Genomic DNA, 18360 nt, shown 5'->3' on the forward strand with positions numbered 1-18360 from the left:
CAGGCCAGGGCAGACATCTGCAGCATCATGGAAACTTGCCAGCTGGTGGCCTGATGTTGGACTGAATGTGTCATGCTGTGCCATGTCACGGCATGTGACAGTGTGCAGCTGTTTCACATTTCTTGTCCTCTGCTCTCCGAGGCTTCACAGAGCGGAGCACATTGCTGCAGGAAGTGCCCAAAGATGCGTGCGTGAAGAGCCACAATGACTTCACTCTGCATTGGGCAAACTGTTGGTTGTCCGTCTTCCCGAGGGCAGGAGAAGGGATAGAAACAGAGTGGCCCTTGAAGCAGAATCTAGAAATACCAGAAAACAATGTACAGCTTCTATGTAAATGGTCTAGTGGAAAGAGAGAGACAGGGAAGCTGGCAAATGAGGGAGAGTGTCTTGTAAGAAAAGAGGAAGGAGAAGGAGGTGAAATCCATCTTCCCTCTTCCCCAGCATCAGTACCCGTTTCCCCTTTTTACCAACAGAAAACCGTCTGCACTATTGCTGCCCACGAGGGGACACTGGCTGCCATCACCTTCAACGCCTCAGGCTCCAAACTAGCGAGCGCATCTGAAAAGGTGAGTGGGCTCCGGGGCATCCTCGTGGGCTCTCCTCCTGTCGGGGTTTGCTGGATGGCTCCCGCAGTGCCAAAGACCTGATGGAAGGAGACTGGTGACACAAGGACTGACTGGTCTCTGGGCCCACTCAGAATTCATTTCAGGGGGAGAATTTGGCCCTACCTGTTGTGATACAGTGATGCATTTATTAATTCTTCACGTCAAAGGCCTGTGTTGTGCAAGATACAAGATACTTTGCCCAAAAACTTAAAGTCCTATTAGAAATGTGCATGCAGATCCTCGTAGGAACAGGTAGATGCTGCATTTCGTGAACATGGGCTAAACAAAATGCTTTGCTGTTTAGCAGAAGAGATTGATCCCTTCTGACTAGAATAATTGAGGGAGATGATAAAGTTGAGTTTCAAATGCCGTGAAAAACAGGTGTCCTTTGGCAGGCAGAGACTGAATATTCTAGGAAGCCGGAGCAGTCTGAGGAGCACTCACAGAGCCTCAGGCTAGGGTGGGATGGGAAAGGGAGCAGAGAGTGTTTAAAACACATTCCAAGAATTACTTCTATGGCGCATATACAAACAAGAAGGTCTCTATGCTTAACACTTGGTGTTTCCTCTTCAGAGACAGATATTCTGAACCAAGCTCCTCTCTAAAGGGACATGTCCTGTGCGAAGCCATTCATGGTATGAAATGTCCACCTGCTTTCTTTTCCAGGGCACTGTCATCCGGGTGTTCTCTGTACCTGATGGGCAAAAGCTCTATGAGTTTCGGAGAGGAATGAAAAGGTCTGTGTTCACTGTAAACCCATTTTAAAGTACCCACAGAAGTCCTGCACTGGACAGCTGGCCGCCATCTAGGGAGAGGCCGAGGGTGGCTCTGTGCCCTCCACTCCCCCGGAGGAGGTATAACTGTCCTTTCTCAGGTAATTGCCTTGGAGGCCCCCACGTAGTGCATAGTACACCTGAGAAGGTAGACACCATTTTAACACAGCGTGCAGCCATGAGAGTCTTTTTTTGATGTGTGCACGGGCAGCCGGCAAAGGAGAAATGAGCGAGTGAGGGAGTCACAGTCCAAAAGTAATTTCTGATCCCCTTCCATGGAAATAAAAAAGTGTCATGGTCTGAGATCCTATCGGCTGTAGGGTTTGCAGCTAGAAAACTTCCCCACTGACAGGAAGCAGCAACGCTGTGTTTCTTCTCACCCGAGACCGTGACCCTCTGTGGGTCCTTCCAATGTTAATTCCTAAATATGAATGACACAATGTTAAAGGGATTTTAGAATACTAGACTCTTCAGGATACGTGTAGTTTTCTTGCAAAGCTGATTTTTGGACTATAAGGAAGTTACCCTCATTTTCCTGCCTCACTCGTCCGTATGTTGCTGTGTTTCTAGGTATGTGACAATCAGCTCTCTAGTTTTCAGTATGGACTCACAGTTCCTCTGCGCTTCCAGCAACACCGAGACCGTGCACATCTTCAAGCTGGAGCACCTCACCAACAAGTAAGTACAGCGCCAGACGCAAAATACTCATTAGATGAAAGGAATCAGGTCCGGGTTATTCTGCACTGCTGACCACTGCCAGCATAAGTGATTTCTTCTCTTTGTGAATGCTATAAACTTGGCTGTACTGGTTATGCCTTCACCAGAGTGGTGAGTGGGTGTTGGTGTTAGTGGTGAGTGGGTGTTAGTGGTGTGTGGATGTTAGTGGTGTAATGCATGGAAGCACAAAATCTGGCGCTACCCTCCTGAGTTTGCACTGCAGCTCTGCCCCTTATAAGCTGCGAGGCCTCGGGCAGATAATTTAATCTTTCTGTGCTTCAGTTTCCTCATCTGTGAAACAATAATCATTGTGGACGCATCTGAGGCTCGTTGTGAGGATGAAGTGACCTCCTTGACCTCAAGCATTCAGTGTAGTGCTTGGCACGTAGGACCCACCGAGGAGTGTTGGCCAGTCTAGCCGTAAGTGCAGCAGTGTAGTCATCCTCACTGTTACCCCCTCCACCGGGTGCTCAGTGCCCGTGGCTGTAACTGCGGTGGGAGTGGAATGAGGGTCGGCCGTATGAAGCATGGGTGAGATTGTGCAGTCGATTCCCATGCCTGCTGTAATAAATTACCACAGACGTAATGGCTTGAAACAGCACCCAGCTGTGATCTCACAGTTCTGTAGCTCGGTGGTCCAGGACGGTGTGGCTGAGTTCTCCGCTCAGGGTCTCATGAGGCGGAAATCCAAGTGTCAGCTGGCTGCGTTCTCATCTGGAGCTCAGAGTCCTCTTCCAAATCCTTCCTGTTTTTGGCAAGAACACTGGTCCTTGCCATGTAGCAGTGAAGCCCCCGCTTCCTCGCTGGCTCTCAGCTCTGAGAGGCGGCCGCATCCCTTCTCACTTAGCCTTCAAACCAGCAAGTCACATTGATTCCTTCTCATGCTTCGATGTCTCCGCTTGCCCTTCTGCCACTAGTTGGAGAAAGCTCTCTGCCTTTAAGGCTCTTGTGATCAGATTAAGGCCACCTGGATAATCCCCCCACCTACCGTCATCTGGGCCGTATAACACAGCACAGTCTCAGGACTGCTGTCTCATCTCCGTCACAGGTTCCAGGGACCAGGGCGCGGAATCTTGGGGCCATTCCTAGAAACGCTGCCTGCCATTGGTGTGTGAGCACTAGTTTATAGTGTTAAGTACCTGCTAGGTGCGTGCCATTGTCCACTCTTGGAGACATCTTATACTGGAAAGTGGTGAAACTTTCCAGAAGAATTCTCCTCCCATGCCATCATCCATGGCAGTGTCACCTTGCCCAGCCCTCCTCCCAAGGTCAAGATCCTGCTTCTAGTAGCACAGTAGATGGCTCACGCCTTCTCAGGCGACTTCAGATACCTCATGTCTCCTGACACTTCTCTTTAATATCATTATAGGAAATGGAAACGTGAAGAGTACTGATGAGCTCAGTTGCACTCAGAAAACAGGCGATAGAGTCAGCAATAGCAACACTTGTACGTTGACAGAGCGCTTCACAGTTCATAGAGCATCTCAGACACTTCCTCCCCGCATCCCCTCAATATTCCTAGAAGCAGGAGAGTGGGAGTTTCATAAATGGGGAAACAGGTCCAGAGAAGTTCAGAGTCTTGCTCAAAGCCAGGCTCTGTCTCCACATCCAGGGTCTACATGTCAGTGCCACATTTTATGCCCCCACCAGGCTTCCAGAGCCGCTCCAGAGTGGACATGTCCCAAGGACATACTCCTGTGCCGGGTTCACAGTTGTACCAAGAAAGACCCATCTTCTGGGATGGAAGAAATTCTTCTCCTCATAATATGGTAGAACTTTCATGAGAAAAACACTTTTTCCACCTAATTCGTATGATACAGTACCCAGGCTCTATCACGTATGTATTCGTGTGTGTCTGACATGGTATCCAGCCTCTGTCCCCCCACTTCTGAAACTCCATCCAAGGGCACCAGCGTCCAAGTCCCTGTGCCCTGGATTTTTCGGTCCCAGTTCTGACTTCCCTCCATAAGCTGGCAGAACGCTCTCTCTCGGGAGACCTTGTCCCCCGCTGGTGTTTGAACACTAGGAGCTGCTCCCTTCTCGCTCCTCAGTTTTGCTGGAACCCTTCAAATGTCCATCCCTCTTTATATGTATCCCAAAGCCTATTGTTTTCCCTGTAGTTCTTACTCTGCACATTTTCCCCAAACATTATATCTGTTTTCTACACTTTTCTGTAACTTCTCAGACAGCTTCTAAAACTTAAGCCCTCATCTCTTCTGGAGCTTGAATCCATCACCCGCTGTGGTGGGCTGGAGCACTGGAGGGTGGCTGAACTTTTAAGATAGCCTTCGGTCCCGAGTTCTGCAATGGAGTGATCCCAAACCACCGCTTTAGTCATCTCCATCTAACTTTATTATTGGTGCTTAAGAGAGGAAATTGCCACTTGAACCCATTTCCCTCTCCAGGCTCTCCTGTTTCTGTCAGTGATCTCAGAAAACCAGGAACAAAACCTCCAAGTCGCTCTTGACTCTGCCCTCAGCGGTCCATGAAGTGTTAACGCGTCCTGTATAAGGTGGCTCACATTTGCCTCCCCAGTCCCATTTCTCGGGCCACTGCCCTTAACCAAGTCTTTAACATCTCTTGTCTGGTCCACCTCATTAGTCTCACTCCTTCTAGTCTCTTCTTACCCATCCATCCTATATCTTCTCAATGGACTAATCTTCTGAAAATCTTCTTTGAACATGACCCTTCTTCCTCAGACACCTTTATTCTCCTTTGTCCTTGGGAATAAAGTCCCAGATCCTCCAGCCTGGCACTCAAGGCTTCTCTTGCTCCACCTTATCTGCTGCTGTGGGCTCCCTGCCTCTTCCACCTCAGCCAGACCAGCTTGGCTGTGACTCCCGGTTGCATTGCTCATCTGCGTCCCCCTCTGAAGTGCCCTCGTCCCGCCCCCACCCCAGGCCCTGAGTCAGACCTACCTTCAAAGCCCAGCTCAGCGGCCACCACCCCCAGGACCTCTTCAATCACACCAGCCTTAGAGACACCATCTTGTAAAATAGCATTTGCCGCGTGCCAGATGCTATGGGAGGCCCTTGCCGTACGTTCCCTCTTAGTTCTCACAGGGAGTGACTGTGGTTATCTCTGCTTTCCAGATGAGGAAATGGGAACTGAGAGGCGAAGGATCTCACCCCCCACTCCCTCCCCTGTGGAACTGGAGTAGCATTGCCTGTGTCCTTTATGTGGCATCTTATGTTAACTGCTCATTTTCTCTTTTTATTTATTTGGACTATGTCTTCACCTTGAACTCAGGACCTGGATATTATACCTCTTTGTAAATCCCTCCCCTGCTTAGCACAGAGCTCTTGGGCAGGCAGTAAGGTACGTGTCACCACGCTCAGGGTCACAGAGTGATGGTCGTATGCCTAGAAGGGCCTGTCATCTTCATATGAGAACATCGAGGCCCAGAGAGGTTTGTCGAAAGACCACCTAGCCAGTTGGTAGCAGTGAGACATAAACCCCAGAGCTTCTGAGCTGCGGTGTGTGTTCCCCGCCAGGACCTGGTCCCGTAGACAGGCGGCCTCTCAGCGGGTGCTCTGGGAGCGCGTGTGGCCGCCCTCGTCCTCAGTGTGCTGCCCACTGTGAGGAGCACAGAGGCAGGTGTGTGTGCCCTGTCCATCTCCGCGTCTCTCTCGCACAGAGCAGTCACCCGCTTTGTCTGACGGAGGTGCTAGGATGAACTGTGATGACTGCAGGGGGCGCACCAGGTCCCTTTGAACTGTCTCCAGCACTATGAATCGCTGGGGACCTGGGTGGCTCCAGGACTGTAATCAATGCCTCCCAGAGTGTCTGCCCAGAGGCCTGCTTCCCCCTCAGTCTGGCTGGGCAGCCTTAACGCTGAGATCAGTCTGTTCTGCCGTGAGCCCAGGACAAGGCTCGAGCTTATTTTACAGAGTCCAGATACCGATTCCGTCACATTCTCTACCCTAGCCCCATTTAGAAATCTAGAAATCAGACTAATGATCAGATACAGCTTTTTTAATGTAGGAAAGCAGTAGCATTGGGTACCTCTTAACAGCTTGCAATGGCTCTTTGGAAGGACAAACAAGCCCTTGACACCCTTTTGGTATTGCCAGAATGATATGTCCCGAGTTGTTCTAGGTGGGCAGAACATTATGCTACGGCACAGTTTCTCCCTGTTGCGCCGAGTACAGCTCACAGCGTTCGGATGTGTGGATGTTGGATCCATGCCGGTGCCTGCAGCTCATCCTGGCCTATGCATTGCTCCCTCAGTCGACCAGAAGAGCCTTCGACCTGGAGTGGCTACATGGGAAAGATGTTCATGGCTGCTTCCAACTACCTCCCCGCCCAGGTGACAGACATGATGAACCAGGACAGGGCCTTTGCCACCGGGCGTTTGAATTTCTCTGGGCAGAAGAACATCTGCACCCTCTCCACGTACGTATGGCACCACCCACCCTCAACAAGCACAAACTTCCACAAACTCAATTCCCAAAGCACAAAATCCCCAAAGACGAGAAAAGAAAGAAAAGAGAAGATGGCCAGGAAGGGTGAGCAAAAGCCTGCAGTCTCCCCGTCAGCTGGTTACCGTCCTGTCTGATTGAAATCTGTGTTCTCAGGGGCAACTGGAAGCTGGCGTGGGCATTTCAACCTCTGGTTACAGTGGCGCTGTCCTGAAGACAGTTTCTATGTTTATGTAATTATGTGAAAAGGTTCTAGTTCCAGAGTCTAGGTTCAGACGCCTATTAACAGAGTTAACAGAAATTTTATCTAAGAAATTGAACATTTGAAAAATGTTATAAAACTAGCCAGCCAAGATGGTGAGCCAATTTTGCCCTTTTTCCCTTTCTGTCACTGTTAAAAGCAGACACGCATAAGATAGAGACTACGTCCCGTTCAGGGGAGCTAATGTTTCTGTCGGCAGTAGCTTTTCTCAGAGTAATAGTGTATACAGACATCATTTTATCTCATCCACATAATTATGTTCAGAGACAAGGAATAATCCTCAAGGTAGATCGCTGGGTCAGAATGCAAAGAAAGGCCAGAAGCCCAGACTCGGGTCAGCGGGCTCAGTGTCTGTTGATGGCAGGAGAAGTTGGTGACAGCCAGGGTGAGCACAGTTGTGCCATTTGAAACTGGTCCATTACCCATCTTTGTTGTAATCACAGCGCGTGTTTCCTTTGGCTCTTAGGATCCAGAAATTGCCAAGGCTGTTAGTTGCATCCTCCGATGGACACCTTTATGTCTACAATTTGGACCCTCAGGACGGAGGAGAGTGTGTCTTAATCAAGACCCACAGGTGAAGAGACCAGTTTTCAAACAGACAGCCTTCAGGAGCTGGTTGTGTAGAGTTGTCACTTGGCCAAGAACAATGACAAACTTTAGTGCTCTTGCTTTCCATTCTTCTTCACGGGCAGTCTCGGTGGCAGACCTCTGGCGGGCATCTGCTCTGTGTCGGGTTTGCCGTCAGGCGTCCTCACCCCGCTGTATGCTTCTGGGAAAGCACCAGGATGAATAACATGCAAAACGCAATGTCTTCCTGCTCGGCCTTTCCTCCTGGTACAGGCCCTCGTACATGATGGGTGCTCAAAACTGTTTACTGAATTGAATGAAAAAGTTCTCTTGATTTCTGTGACCAAGTGCAGGGCGACCTCTTCCTGCTCCTGACAGGACACCCTGAGCTGCCCTTGCCCATGGAGCTCCCCTTGAGTGCGTGTCTTAGTGTCCTTGCCAGAGTGTTCCGGGAAGAGCAAAGGGCCAGTGTGTGTTTATTAAATGTAGGAGAAGGGAGTGGTTGTGGACTTGCGTGATTGACCCTGGCAGTTTCAGCGCTGAGAGGTCTGTACTTTAAGCTCAAGTGGCCAAGTGCGAGCTTCCTGGTGCTTTTCCTTTGAAAGTGTCCTGGATTTGTGATGATCTCCTTTTTCTCTTTCCCTTCTTAATTGCTGCAATTAGCTTGCTTGGCTCAGGAACCACAGAAGAGAATAAAGAAAATGACCTCAGACCTTCATTACCTCAGTCTTATGCAGCGACGGTAGCCAGACCAAGCACATCTTCAGCTTCCACGGTGCCAGGTGAGCGGAGGTACGGGGCTTCCGGGGGCGCTTTGAGGGGACATGTCTAACAGCAACCCTCTTCTCCCTCCACTGTTCTCTGGGATGCAGCACTGTCCCTGAACCAATTTTTTCCTCTCAGGTGAGGCCCTGGGAATAGCCTTTGAACTCGGGCCCCTAACCTGGCAGGCAGAGCACAGAACGGTCATTTCCCTAACAAGTAGCTCAACCCTTTGCCTCGTTGAGATTTTGCAAACAGGTGCAGAGCGTTAGGCGCCTGGGGTGGAAGGGTGGGTGAGACCGGCCCACCCGTCTCTCATGCTGAGACCACAAATGGTGGGGATTTGCCTCACCTGAAGCCCAGCCTCTCCAGTCGAAAGGCGAAGGCAGCCTCCGTGGTTTCCCTGGCTTCGCCCTTTCTCTGCGGTCCTGCCCTGGGTCACGGCGTAAGAACAGACCGTGCGGCTTCTCTCAGGTCTCATTCTTGGTTTCCAGGTTATTCTGAGGATGGCGGGGCGCTCCGAGGAGAGGTTATTCCTGAACATGAGTTTGCGACGGGACCAGTGCGTCTTGATGATGAGAATGAATTTCCCCCTGTGAGCATTAGGAATCCTTAAAAGAGCGGCTCAGTCTGTATGCTTGGAAGGACACCTTCGCCTCGGGCAAGAGGCGAGGTCTCTCTCCCTGTTATCTGGTCTATAACAACTAGTCCTCCTCTCTCACGGTCAGAAAGCCGTAGAATGTTTATTGTGCTGTGTGCTTCAGACCCTACCGGCTAGTCTTTAGGTGTTGTGCTAGACCCGACAGCACTGGAATAACTGAATCCTAATCCAGGGAGTCTCGGTGGCCTCGTTACACTCAAGAGGCCTGGAATCCTTGACCTTGCTTCTTTAGAAGCACTGTCTTTGCTGTTCAGAAGGTAGGAACTCATGTCTGTGTAACTCCTATTTTCCTGAGGCTCCTAAGGAGGCTCCTGCAGAATGCTGCCGTCCTTGGGCTAAAGATGATAATCTAACAGGGCTGGGCCGCTGCACTCTGCAGGCAAGCTGGACACTCACGCCCACCTCCGGCCCTGACCGGACAGACCCCAGCTCCCCTGCAGCTGCAGGCAGTCGTTAATTAAGAGCCTAACAGCTGCGCAGAGAGCGGGAGCAGTGGTCAAAAGGTCCCCCAGACACCTTGAGCTCAGTGTCCCAGCATCCTGCCTCAGCTGTTCTGGCAGCGAGGGTCCCCAGGGTTGGCTGGGTGCTAGTCCTGGCTTCTTCCAGCATCCCTGCCTGAAGAGAAGATTCTCTCCCTGGGTGGCTGCCAGCGCCTCCTTAGCTTCTAATTCTTCAAGCTTCCACTTAGAGCAACATATAGACCCCTCTTGTGAGCTTCAGTTAGAGAACAGCCCAGACAGTCAACCTGAAGTCATTTAGAGATGGAAGCAGTGTTAGGGCCAAGACCTGGAGAGTCAACAGAGTGAGTGACCCTCCTGGAGCAGGGAGGAGTAGCCATGTGGGTATTGCCTCCATGCCCATCATGTCTTGGTGGATAATGTTTTTCTCTTGACTGTTATTTTGTATCAGTTGAGATTCCATTTGCAAGAGGATGGATGCAGGTCTGACTTCTTTCTTGCATAGATGTGTGGGACAATCCAGTAAGTGTAGTCAGCTGAAAAAAAAAGCTATCGTGGGGCCCTTTGTGCAGAACTGGAGGGCTGGGTTTGTGATTTCCCATAAAGCCTCTGTGGAGTGCAGGTTGAGATTTCCATTTCTGGCTTTTAATAAGCAGATTGCCAAATATGATGCTAACAAGGAAGTTTACATTTTAGGGGTGGAGAGCAGTGGTTCTTAAAAATACTAATTATGAATATAAAAGCATCCATTTGCTTGCTGTCCCCACCCCCCCACCCCCACCGAGAAACCAGTTGTTTTGCCTTTGGGTTCTCATGCCCCGGCTAGCCATAAAGGGAGTTTTTCTGTCCCTCCAAAGTTGCTGGTTATTTACCTGAAGTTGCATCTTCCAGGAACCAGAGCAAGTCACAGGCAGTGGGGATAAATGTGACTGTCAAGGTTTAGAGCGTTCACTCATTAGGTTCCATTTCAGTAATTTTGGTAAATGTCTGTGACTGCTATAAAAGGTTATTAGATTATTAATTAGATCCTTAATGGTAATCACAGTAAACCTCACAACCTCTTATATTTACAGAATTGGGGTACTACTTCGGATATTGGCATTCAGGACATGCTTCCTTGCCAAACAAAACCTGTATAAAATAATAGGTACACTGTGTAGATCGTTTGTTTGCAGTGAAAAAAAAATTGGAGATGCTTAAGAACTAGTGCTGAAGCTTGTCAAGAGGCCCGTTCGCCTGTACGCTGCCAGGAAGCTGGGAATGAGCCAGCCGTTCTATCTCCCACTTAAGGACCACATGAGTAAGAGTTGGTTTAAATTGCATCAGGGATTTTTATTTATACACGAGGAAGGCTTCCTGCCACTGAGAGTGTTGATATCCAGAATGGTTGTTAGACCCTAGGGCCAGTGGTCGGCATCACGGAGGCCATCAGACCCTGGCTCTGCCCTCGAGCCTGCAGGTAGTCAGGGAGGAGAGGGCTGTGCTCCTACGAGATACCAGCCTGGTAGCAGGTGGGCTTCTCCATCTCACTGCACGAGGGTCAGAGGTGTGAGTGCTACTGGGATCCTCTCTCAACATGGCCCATCTCAGTCATGCCCTTACTGGCGATAAGGTTCAACTGGAGATGCCAGACAACATCCCCTCTCTGCCTTCATGCTGGATCACCATGCCTATTACAAATATTTGCCCCGAATTCACATCTCTAGCCACACTCCTTAAAAACTTCCCAGATTGTGAAAGGATCTTGGAGTCTCAGCTTTGTTAAAATCACTTCTCTCATAGTTATAAACATGGGCTTGCTGGATAATCTCATGAGAGGCTCCCTGGGCCTTCGCCTTAAGAACGTGGGTCATCACTAGTGGTCTTTTAAAAATAAATATATATATATATATATGTATATATATACTGACACTTCCTGGATAGGATCACTCTTATCTCCTTGGGATTTACTTTGCCCTATGAACAATGAAAGAAAAAAGAATTGATCATTTCTGGTACCTTAGAAAGATGCTGTATTCAGGAGGGTGAGTAGCTTTTGTTTCAGTAACAAGCCAACCTTTACATTTTCTGACACCAGCCTTACTCTTGTGAGCAAGAGAAAGGGAATTGGGACCAAGGGTATGGTCTGACTTTTTTAATAGTGACTCAGCAGTCTGTGTTTACAAGTAAGATGAGCCCTTTTAAAAAACACACATATACATAAAAATACACACACACATATTTTATATATAGTCAATATTTTCTGAAACTGTGCCATACTCATCTATGCCTAAATAAGGTGGGTGAATTTTCTGTGGCCATGTGTGAGGGTCAGTCTGTGGACAACCTCCCCCTGCCGACCCCACGCGGGCACAGATCTGTTGATAATGCAGCCTGCCTAACAGCCTCTTCCTGGAAAGAGTAAGGCCGTTCTGTTTTGATTTCGGTAGATAATCTTGTGCCGTGGAAGTCAGAAGGGCAAAACGAAGCTGTCATGATGAGAAGCACACCTCAGAAATCAGGACATCCCATATCAGGTGGTTTTGGAGAAAACAAGGAAGGTGGAAGAATGGAGTGCGATTGTGTGCGCAGAATTGGGGGGCAGGAATGCCAGGCGCCGCCTGCTTAAGCCCCGGGACAAGGTTCATGGCTCAGCAAGGCCTCCTCAACCCTGGTTCCCAGTGGGGGCGGGAGACTCTGCATACACATCCTGCTATTTAAAATATGTTACAGTTGTAGTGTCAATGCTAACTAACCGTATTGGACTATAACCGGAATTTTATATTAAAAAGGGCATCCTTTTTAAATGTATGCTGTGTAAAAATGTACTTATAGGAAAATCTCTTGAAAATGTATTTCTTGTATATTACATACATCGAGAGACTGTTTTAGCCAGGCAAAGTATTTTTGCAGTGATTGGAATAAATCATTTATTACCTTTGAGTCCCATTTAGGACACTAATAAAATCATGGCAATGCATTTTTGACGCTTTAAAAATTTATTTCTTCATGGCTTTAGGAAGCAGGAAGAACTCCTAAAATCTTTAAAATACAGCCATTTTACCTTAGAAAGGGAGTGAGGGGCGGCAAGTAGGGCCATGGACTTCTCTATGGGCTCTTCTCTCTGAGACCTGGAAACAGATCTGACTGTCTTGTCAACACCCCTGCTACTCAAGGCGGCCCCGGGAGCTTCCCAGAAACAGAGACCCTCAGGCCCCACCCCAGACCTACTGAGTCAGAATCCGCATTGTCACAAGATCCCAGGTGATTTGTATGCGTATTAAAGATGGGGAAGCCCTGCTCTGGATACCAGTTGTAATGAGTCTGTGCTAAAATGGCCAGCAAAGCTTGGTATTTGGAAAAAACCCTAACATGTATCGTGTGCCTGCTCTGCTTCAGGCAGTGTACCAGGCGTCTTCACGTATTGCCTTATGTCATCCTCAAAATCATCTTGCAGGTTATGTTAAATAATTGCCCAAGTTCAAATGCTAGGCCTTGAACCTGGTCTGACCCAAAGCCCGTGTGCTCTCCATTACAGCTGGGCACAGCTATTCTCTCAAGCCAGCATGCAGAAGGGACAGTGGGGGGGTGTGCAAAGTGGTGGCTTCAAAACAAAATCCTGAGACTTAGTTTCAAAGCATAACTGTGAAGAGGGTAAAACTGAAGTTGAGGTGTGAACTTGCCCATCTCATTTCCAGATATTTCTGCTTGTAGAAAAATCGGTCTGTTCTGTGGCGTGGCAGCGGCAGGCAACTTGGTAGGGGTTACAGCAGGGAATGACAGAAGGATCCTGAGTGTAATCTGCCCTGGAGATGTTGTCGTCAGCAATGTCTCGAAGGACATCTGCAAGAACCTCCCTGACCTTGGGCAGTACGCGCTGGTATTCGGCACTGCCTCTCTCCAGAGGCACACCTTCTGCAACGTCATTTTCTAGATTAAAAATAAGAGGAGGCTCATGATGCTGCTCAGGCCCAGTGCTCCCATCACAGGCTTTGGCTCCACCTAGAGAGAGGATGACAAGAAATACCCTGTTAAACCCAATTTTGGCCCTGTGTTGGAAAGAGGAGAACTGTGATTGATTATCAATTAATTCAGCCCTTGAATATTCAAATCATGGCTCTCCCTGTCAAAGAAATTACCTTGAGAATCTATAGGCTCATTCCAGTGATGTCCCTGTTGTCAGAATGATCTGGAACTTCTCCTTGGACTTGCCTTCAGAGCCAGTAGAACATGTATTCAAATATCTTTCATCTTTGCCCTTTGGGAGTAAATTTAATGTTTTTTGACACTTGATTTCATGAATACCAAAGATATTCAATTTGGTGAATTAGGCAAGAAGGCAAAGTGAGTAATTTCACTTTGGGTTGAAGTTGAGATTATTGTATGAATTAGAATCTGGCTATTAAGGCAGTCCTAAAAGAAGAGTGACAAAAATGTCTGGAGTGATGGCAGCATCCTTGGCTGTTACTGATTCAGATGACGTTTTTTTGTTTGCCTTTTCCATAAAAATAAATAGTTAAGATATCTGACAGAAGTTAATATAATATAATTGAATAAACAAAAGGAATTAAGGTAAAGGATAGCCCTCGGAAATACAGGAGTTCCTAGACACGTCTTTTGCATCTGAGCTTCTCAGCAGGCAAACGTGTGAGGTAGAATCTTATCAGTTGCTGGGGGGTGGCAGAGCTTTTTCTGGCTCCTCCTACAGGGGACCCTGTATGATGGAATGCTCAAGGGCTGTGTGATTAGGATGGTCCAACTGACGACTTCTGCTCACACCTGAGACTATCAGATGAAAGCATAATCCCGAAGGGCAGTTCAGTAAGAGCAAACCCACGGGGGCCGAAGCCATGCTGAGGATGCAGCTTTCCTTCTGGTCCAATGTGAACAGAAATAAGATGTGAAATACGGAATGAGCAGAATGGGTAGGTCGCACAGCCTTTAGGCAGCCCTCCGTGAATGGTCCTCCTATGACTGAGATTCAGGTTGTTTACAAGAGAGGAAGAGTTAGTGCCGTTGCCTAGAGCTTGGAGTTGAATTTGGCTCTTCTTCATTGCCAAGAAAGGGCGGTGACATGAGGTTTGGCAATTAGTCAAGCGAAGGTTGGGATTGACTCCTCTCATAAAAATTAAAGACTCCCACTTAAGGGAATAGTGGAGTAGCTTACAGAGAACTAGCCCTTCTACAGATAACAATTATAAATTCTAGGCAACATACTAAAAAAAGAAAAACAACTAATTGAAGGCACTAGAAAATAACCAACGCAGGCAGGAAGTGAAAGGGATTTGATGCTTGAAAGAAGAAAGCTACACTGGGTTGGGTCCGTGTTTAAAAGTTTTTCTCCCTGGGGACGCCCCCAGTCTGTCCAGCGCGGAGCAGCCCAAGGAGAAGGCTGTGGTCTCTTTGGCTTGAGATGTCAGGGGACCGTGTTCAGGGCTCCACCACCCATGAAAATTGGTGGGTGAAATCCTGGGAAGGAGGGAGCCAGAGAGGGGAAGCCTCAAAAATCTGAGAATAAAGTCCCTTCAAATCCTTGGCTCACCCCTGAACTGTGCACACACAAGGGAGACAGATCCTAGCAACAGCTAGAAGTCTGACTGGTTCAGCAGACATTTCTGTGCTCCCCACTGCAGGGGAGGGAGAGTTTAGAGTATGAATTCTATTAAGTTAGAAAGGTTTGATAAACACTTCCTATTTTCCATTGAAGTCCCAAAAGGTTCACGCTAGGAGTAAAGACAATAAGACAATGTCCCAAAACTAAGGCATTTACCTAAGATTAAGAACAAAATCTGAAAGAACCAGTTCTGACAAAGTATAAAACCAAACTTCCACAAGTTTAAGGGGATTAGCTAGTAATTAACTGCCCATGAGAACAAACAATCAATGCTCTTCGGATAACAGAAGTCAGAATCTTTGCAATGCAGCATCCATAATGTCCTGGTTTTAAAAACTAAATAGGAAACTTCCAGTTTCTGATCCAGCACGCAAGGAGCTTGGAAGTCATCACTGCATCCTAACAAATAAAAATCTAAACAAACTGAAAAATCAACAACTCTTCTTAAAATTGTCAGAGAAGTAAAGTTACAGGGCAAACCACTGCTCCCAAAATTGGAGAGACAGACAGGTGAAAACAGAGAATCACAACATGCTAGAGCAAAACCCATGAGCAGACACCTCCAGGGACCAGCACCCTTGTGGGGAAAGCTGAACTGTAAATGACAAACTGCTGGAGACTCAGTGTGGACAAGTCTGAGAGTTAAAAACCCCATGGGGGACGGAGAGGCAGTCATTTCTGAGATGGAAATTCTAAGAAAGAATCAAAAACAAATGCTAGTGCTCAAAAACACTATAAGAGAAATAAGAATAAGAATGCCTTTGATGGGCTCATTAGTAGAATGGACATGGCTGAGGAAGTAATCTCTGAGCTTCAGGATATCTCCCAAGAAGCTTCCAAAATTAAAAAGCAAGGAGAAAGAAAGACTGAAAGAAACAGAACAGAATATCCAAGAACTGTGGGACAACTATAAAAAGTGTAATAAATGTGTAATGGGAATACCAGAAGGAGAAGAAAAAGAGAAAGGAACAGAAGAAATATGTGAAACAATGATAACTGAGATTTTCCCCAAATTCATGTCAGACACCAAACTGCAGATTAAGAAAGCTCAGAGAACACGAAGCAGGGTAACACCTGTGAAAGACACTGTCAAGAGAATGAGAAGGCAAGCCACAGACTAGAAGAAAATATTTGCAAAGACATATCTCAGAAAGGACTGTTATCCAAAATATACAAAGAACTGTTAAAACTCAACAATGAGAACATGGACAACCCAATTAAAAAGTGGGCAAAAGACCTGAAAAGATACCTCGTCAAAGAAGATATACACTTAGAAAACAAGCATATGAAAGGATGCTCAACACCATATGTCATTAGGTAGTTGCAAATTAAAACAATACCCAATTACCACTACACACCTATTAGAGTGGCCAGAATCAAAAACACTAACACCACCAAATGCTGGGGAGGATGTGGAGCAACAGAACTGTCACTCACTGCTGGTGGGAATGCAAAATAGCACAGCCACTTTGGAAGACAGTTTGGTGGTTTCTTACAAAATTAAACATACTCTTCCCATATGATTCGGCAATTGCACTCCGTGGTATTTACCCAAATTAGTTAAAAACGTATGTCTACACAAAGACTTGCACATGGATGTTTATTGCATAACTGTCAAAATGTGTTCATAAGTCTGAAAACTTGGAAGCAACCAAGATGTCTTTCAGTGGGTAAATGGGTAAATAAACGGTGCTACATTGAGACAATAGAATATTATTCAGCACTAAAAAAAAGCTATCAAGCCCTGAAAAGACATGGAGAATAAATGCTGTGTTAGCACAGGCTGCCATAAAAAAATATCATAGAAAATGACAGACCAGTATCCCTTATGAATATATATATATATATATATATATTAGATGCAAAAAGCCTCAACAAATACTAGCAAACTGAATTGAGCAGCACATAGAAAGGATTATACACCATGACCAAGTGGGATTTACCCCAGGGATGCAAGGTTGGTTCAACATATGAAAATCAATGTAAAACAATGTATATTAATAGGATAATGGCCAAAATAAAAATGATCATCTCCAAAGTGCAGAAAAAGCATTTAACAAAATCCAACACTCTGCCATCAGATAAACACTCAACAAACTTGGAATAGAAAGAAACTTCCTCAATCTGATAAAAGGTATCTACGAAAAACCCATAGCTAACATCATACTTAGTGGTGAAAGACTGAAAGCTTTCCCTCTAAGATAGGAACAAGAGAAGGAAGTCCTCTCTCACTGCTTTTTTCGGTATTGTACCCAAGAAATTAGGCAAGAACAAGAAACAAAAGGCATCCAAATTGGGAAGGAAAAAGGAAAACTACCTCAGGGCTGCCACAACAGATGAAAATTGGTGGATGAAATCCTGGGAAGGAAGGAGCTGGAGACTAGAAGCTTCATAATCTGAGAATAAGCTCCCTTCAGATCCTTAGCAGACCCCTGAACTGTGCATGCACAGGGGAGGCAGATTCCAGCAACAGCTAGAAATCTTTGTAGATTTGTAAATGAAATGATCTTATATAGAGAAAAGCAAATGGACAAAACTCCCCAATTAAAAACCAGGGACTGTCAGAGTCAGCCCTGATGGCCTAGTGGTTAAAGTTCAGCGCACTCTGCTTCGGCAGCCCGGGTTCAGACCTCTTGTCTGTCAGTAGCCATGCTGTGGTGCTGGCTCACAGAGAAGAACTAGAAGCACCTACACCTAGTATACACAACTATGCACTAGGGCTCTGGGGAGGGGGAAAAAGAAGAAAGAAGAGGAAGATGGGCTACAGATGTTAGCTCAGAGTGACTCCTTCCCTGAAAAACAAAAACAACAACAAAAACAAAAAAGCAAAGACTGTCAAACGGGATGAAGTAGCAAGAGTCCAATCTATGCTGTCTACCACAGACTCATTTTAAATACACAAACAAATGAGTTGAAAGTAAAAGGAAGAAAATAGATACATCAGGCAAACAGTAAGCCTAAGAAACTGTGACTGTTAGTATCAGACAAAATACACTTCAAGACATGGAGTAAGGAGATAACAAGGGACATTTCGTAAGGATAAAGAGTCCATTTTTAAGGAAGACAAAACTAAAGGAAAATATAGACAATCTACACCCTAGATGGAGATTCTAACACCTCTCTCTCAATAACTGGTAGAACAAATAACAAAAAGTCAGGAAAAATAGAGATGATTTGAACAGCTATCAACCACCTCCATCTAATTGACATGAATTGAACATCAGACTCAAGAAGTGCAGAATACACATTTGCTTCAGTTCCACATGATATTTTTTACCAAAACAGACCATATGCAAAGCCATAAAATAAATCTCAGTAAATTTCAAAAGATTGAAACCTTCCAGGATCTACTTTCTGACAACAATAAAATTGAATTAGAAATTACAAAGATAAGGTATCTAGAAAGACCCCCAAAATTTGGAAATTAAGCAACACATTTCCAAATAACCTATAGGTCAAGGAAGAAATTAGAAGGGACATTAGAAAATATTTCCAACTAAATAATAAAACATGTCCAAATTTGTGAGATGCAGATAAAGCA

The 18360-nt window shown here is 46.4% G+C and overlaps 2 protein-coding genes across 13 annotated transcripts in view; one reads left to right on the forward strand and one right to left on the reverse strand.

Moving 5' to 3' along the window:
* WIPI1 (WD repeat domain, phosphoinositide interacting 1) overlaps positions 1-12185 on the forward strand; it is a 32561-nt gene extending 20376 nt beyond the window's left edge. Inside the window, exons 6-13 of one of the 5 annotated variants that reach the window (XR_011423156.1) lie at positions 474-566; positions 1272-1342; positions 1949-2056; positions 6326-6490; positions 7245-7352; positions 8009-8137; positions 8602-8702; positions 11656-12185. Coding sequence is in view for 3 of the 5 variants with exons in the window: in XM_005597243.4 (XP_005597300.1) it covers positions 474-566; positions 1272-1342; positions 1949-2056; positions 6326-6490; positions 7245-7352; positions 8009-8127; positions 11656-11834 (843 nt within the window). In the remaining 2 variants the exon portion in view is untranslated. Of the gene's footprint in view, positions 1-473; positions 567-1271; positions 1343-1948; positions 2057-6325; positions 6491-7244; positions 7353-8008; positions 8138-8601; positions 9026-11655 lie in introns of all 5 variants that reach the window. The other 4 variants (XR_011423155.1, XM_001499325.5, XM_005597243.4 and 1 more) reach the window with 4 other exon arrangements.
* ARSG (arylsulfatase G) overlaps positions 12186-18360 on the reverse strand; it is a 116150-nt gene continuing 109975 nt past the window's right edge. For all 8 annotated transcript variants that reach the window (XM_070226992.1, XM_023652157.2, XM_070226997.1 and 5 more), the window contains one exon: positions 12186-13207. In XM_070226992.1, the coding sequence (XP_070083093.1) occupies positions 12894-13207 (314 nt within the window). In that variant the 3' untranslated portion in view covers positions 12186-12893. The remainder of the gene's footprint in view (positions 13208-18360) is intronic.

Source organism: Equus caballus, chromosome 11, assembly GCF_041296265.1.
Source record: "Equus caballus isolate H_3958 breed thoroughbred chromosome 11, TB-T2T, whole genome shotgun sequence".
In the NCBI taxonomy this organism is placed as follows: domain Eukaryota; kingdom Metazoa; phylum Chordata; class Mammalia; order Perissodactyla; family Equidae; genus Equus; species Equus caballus.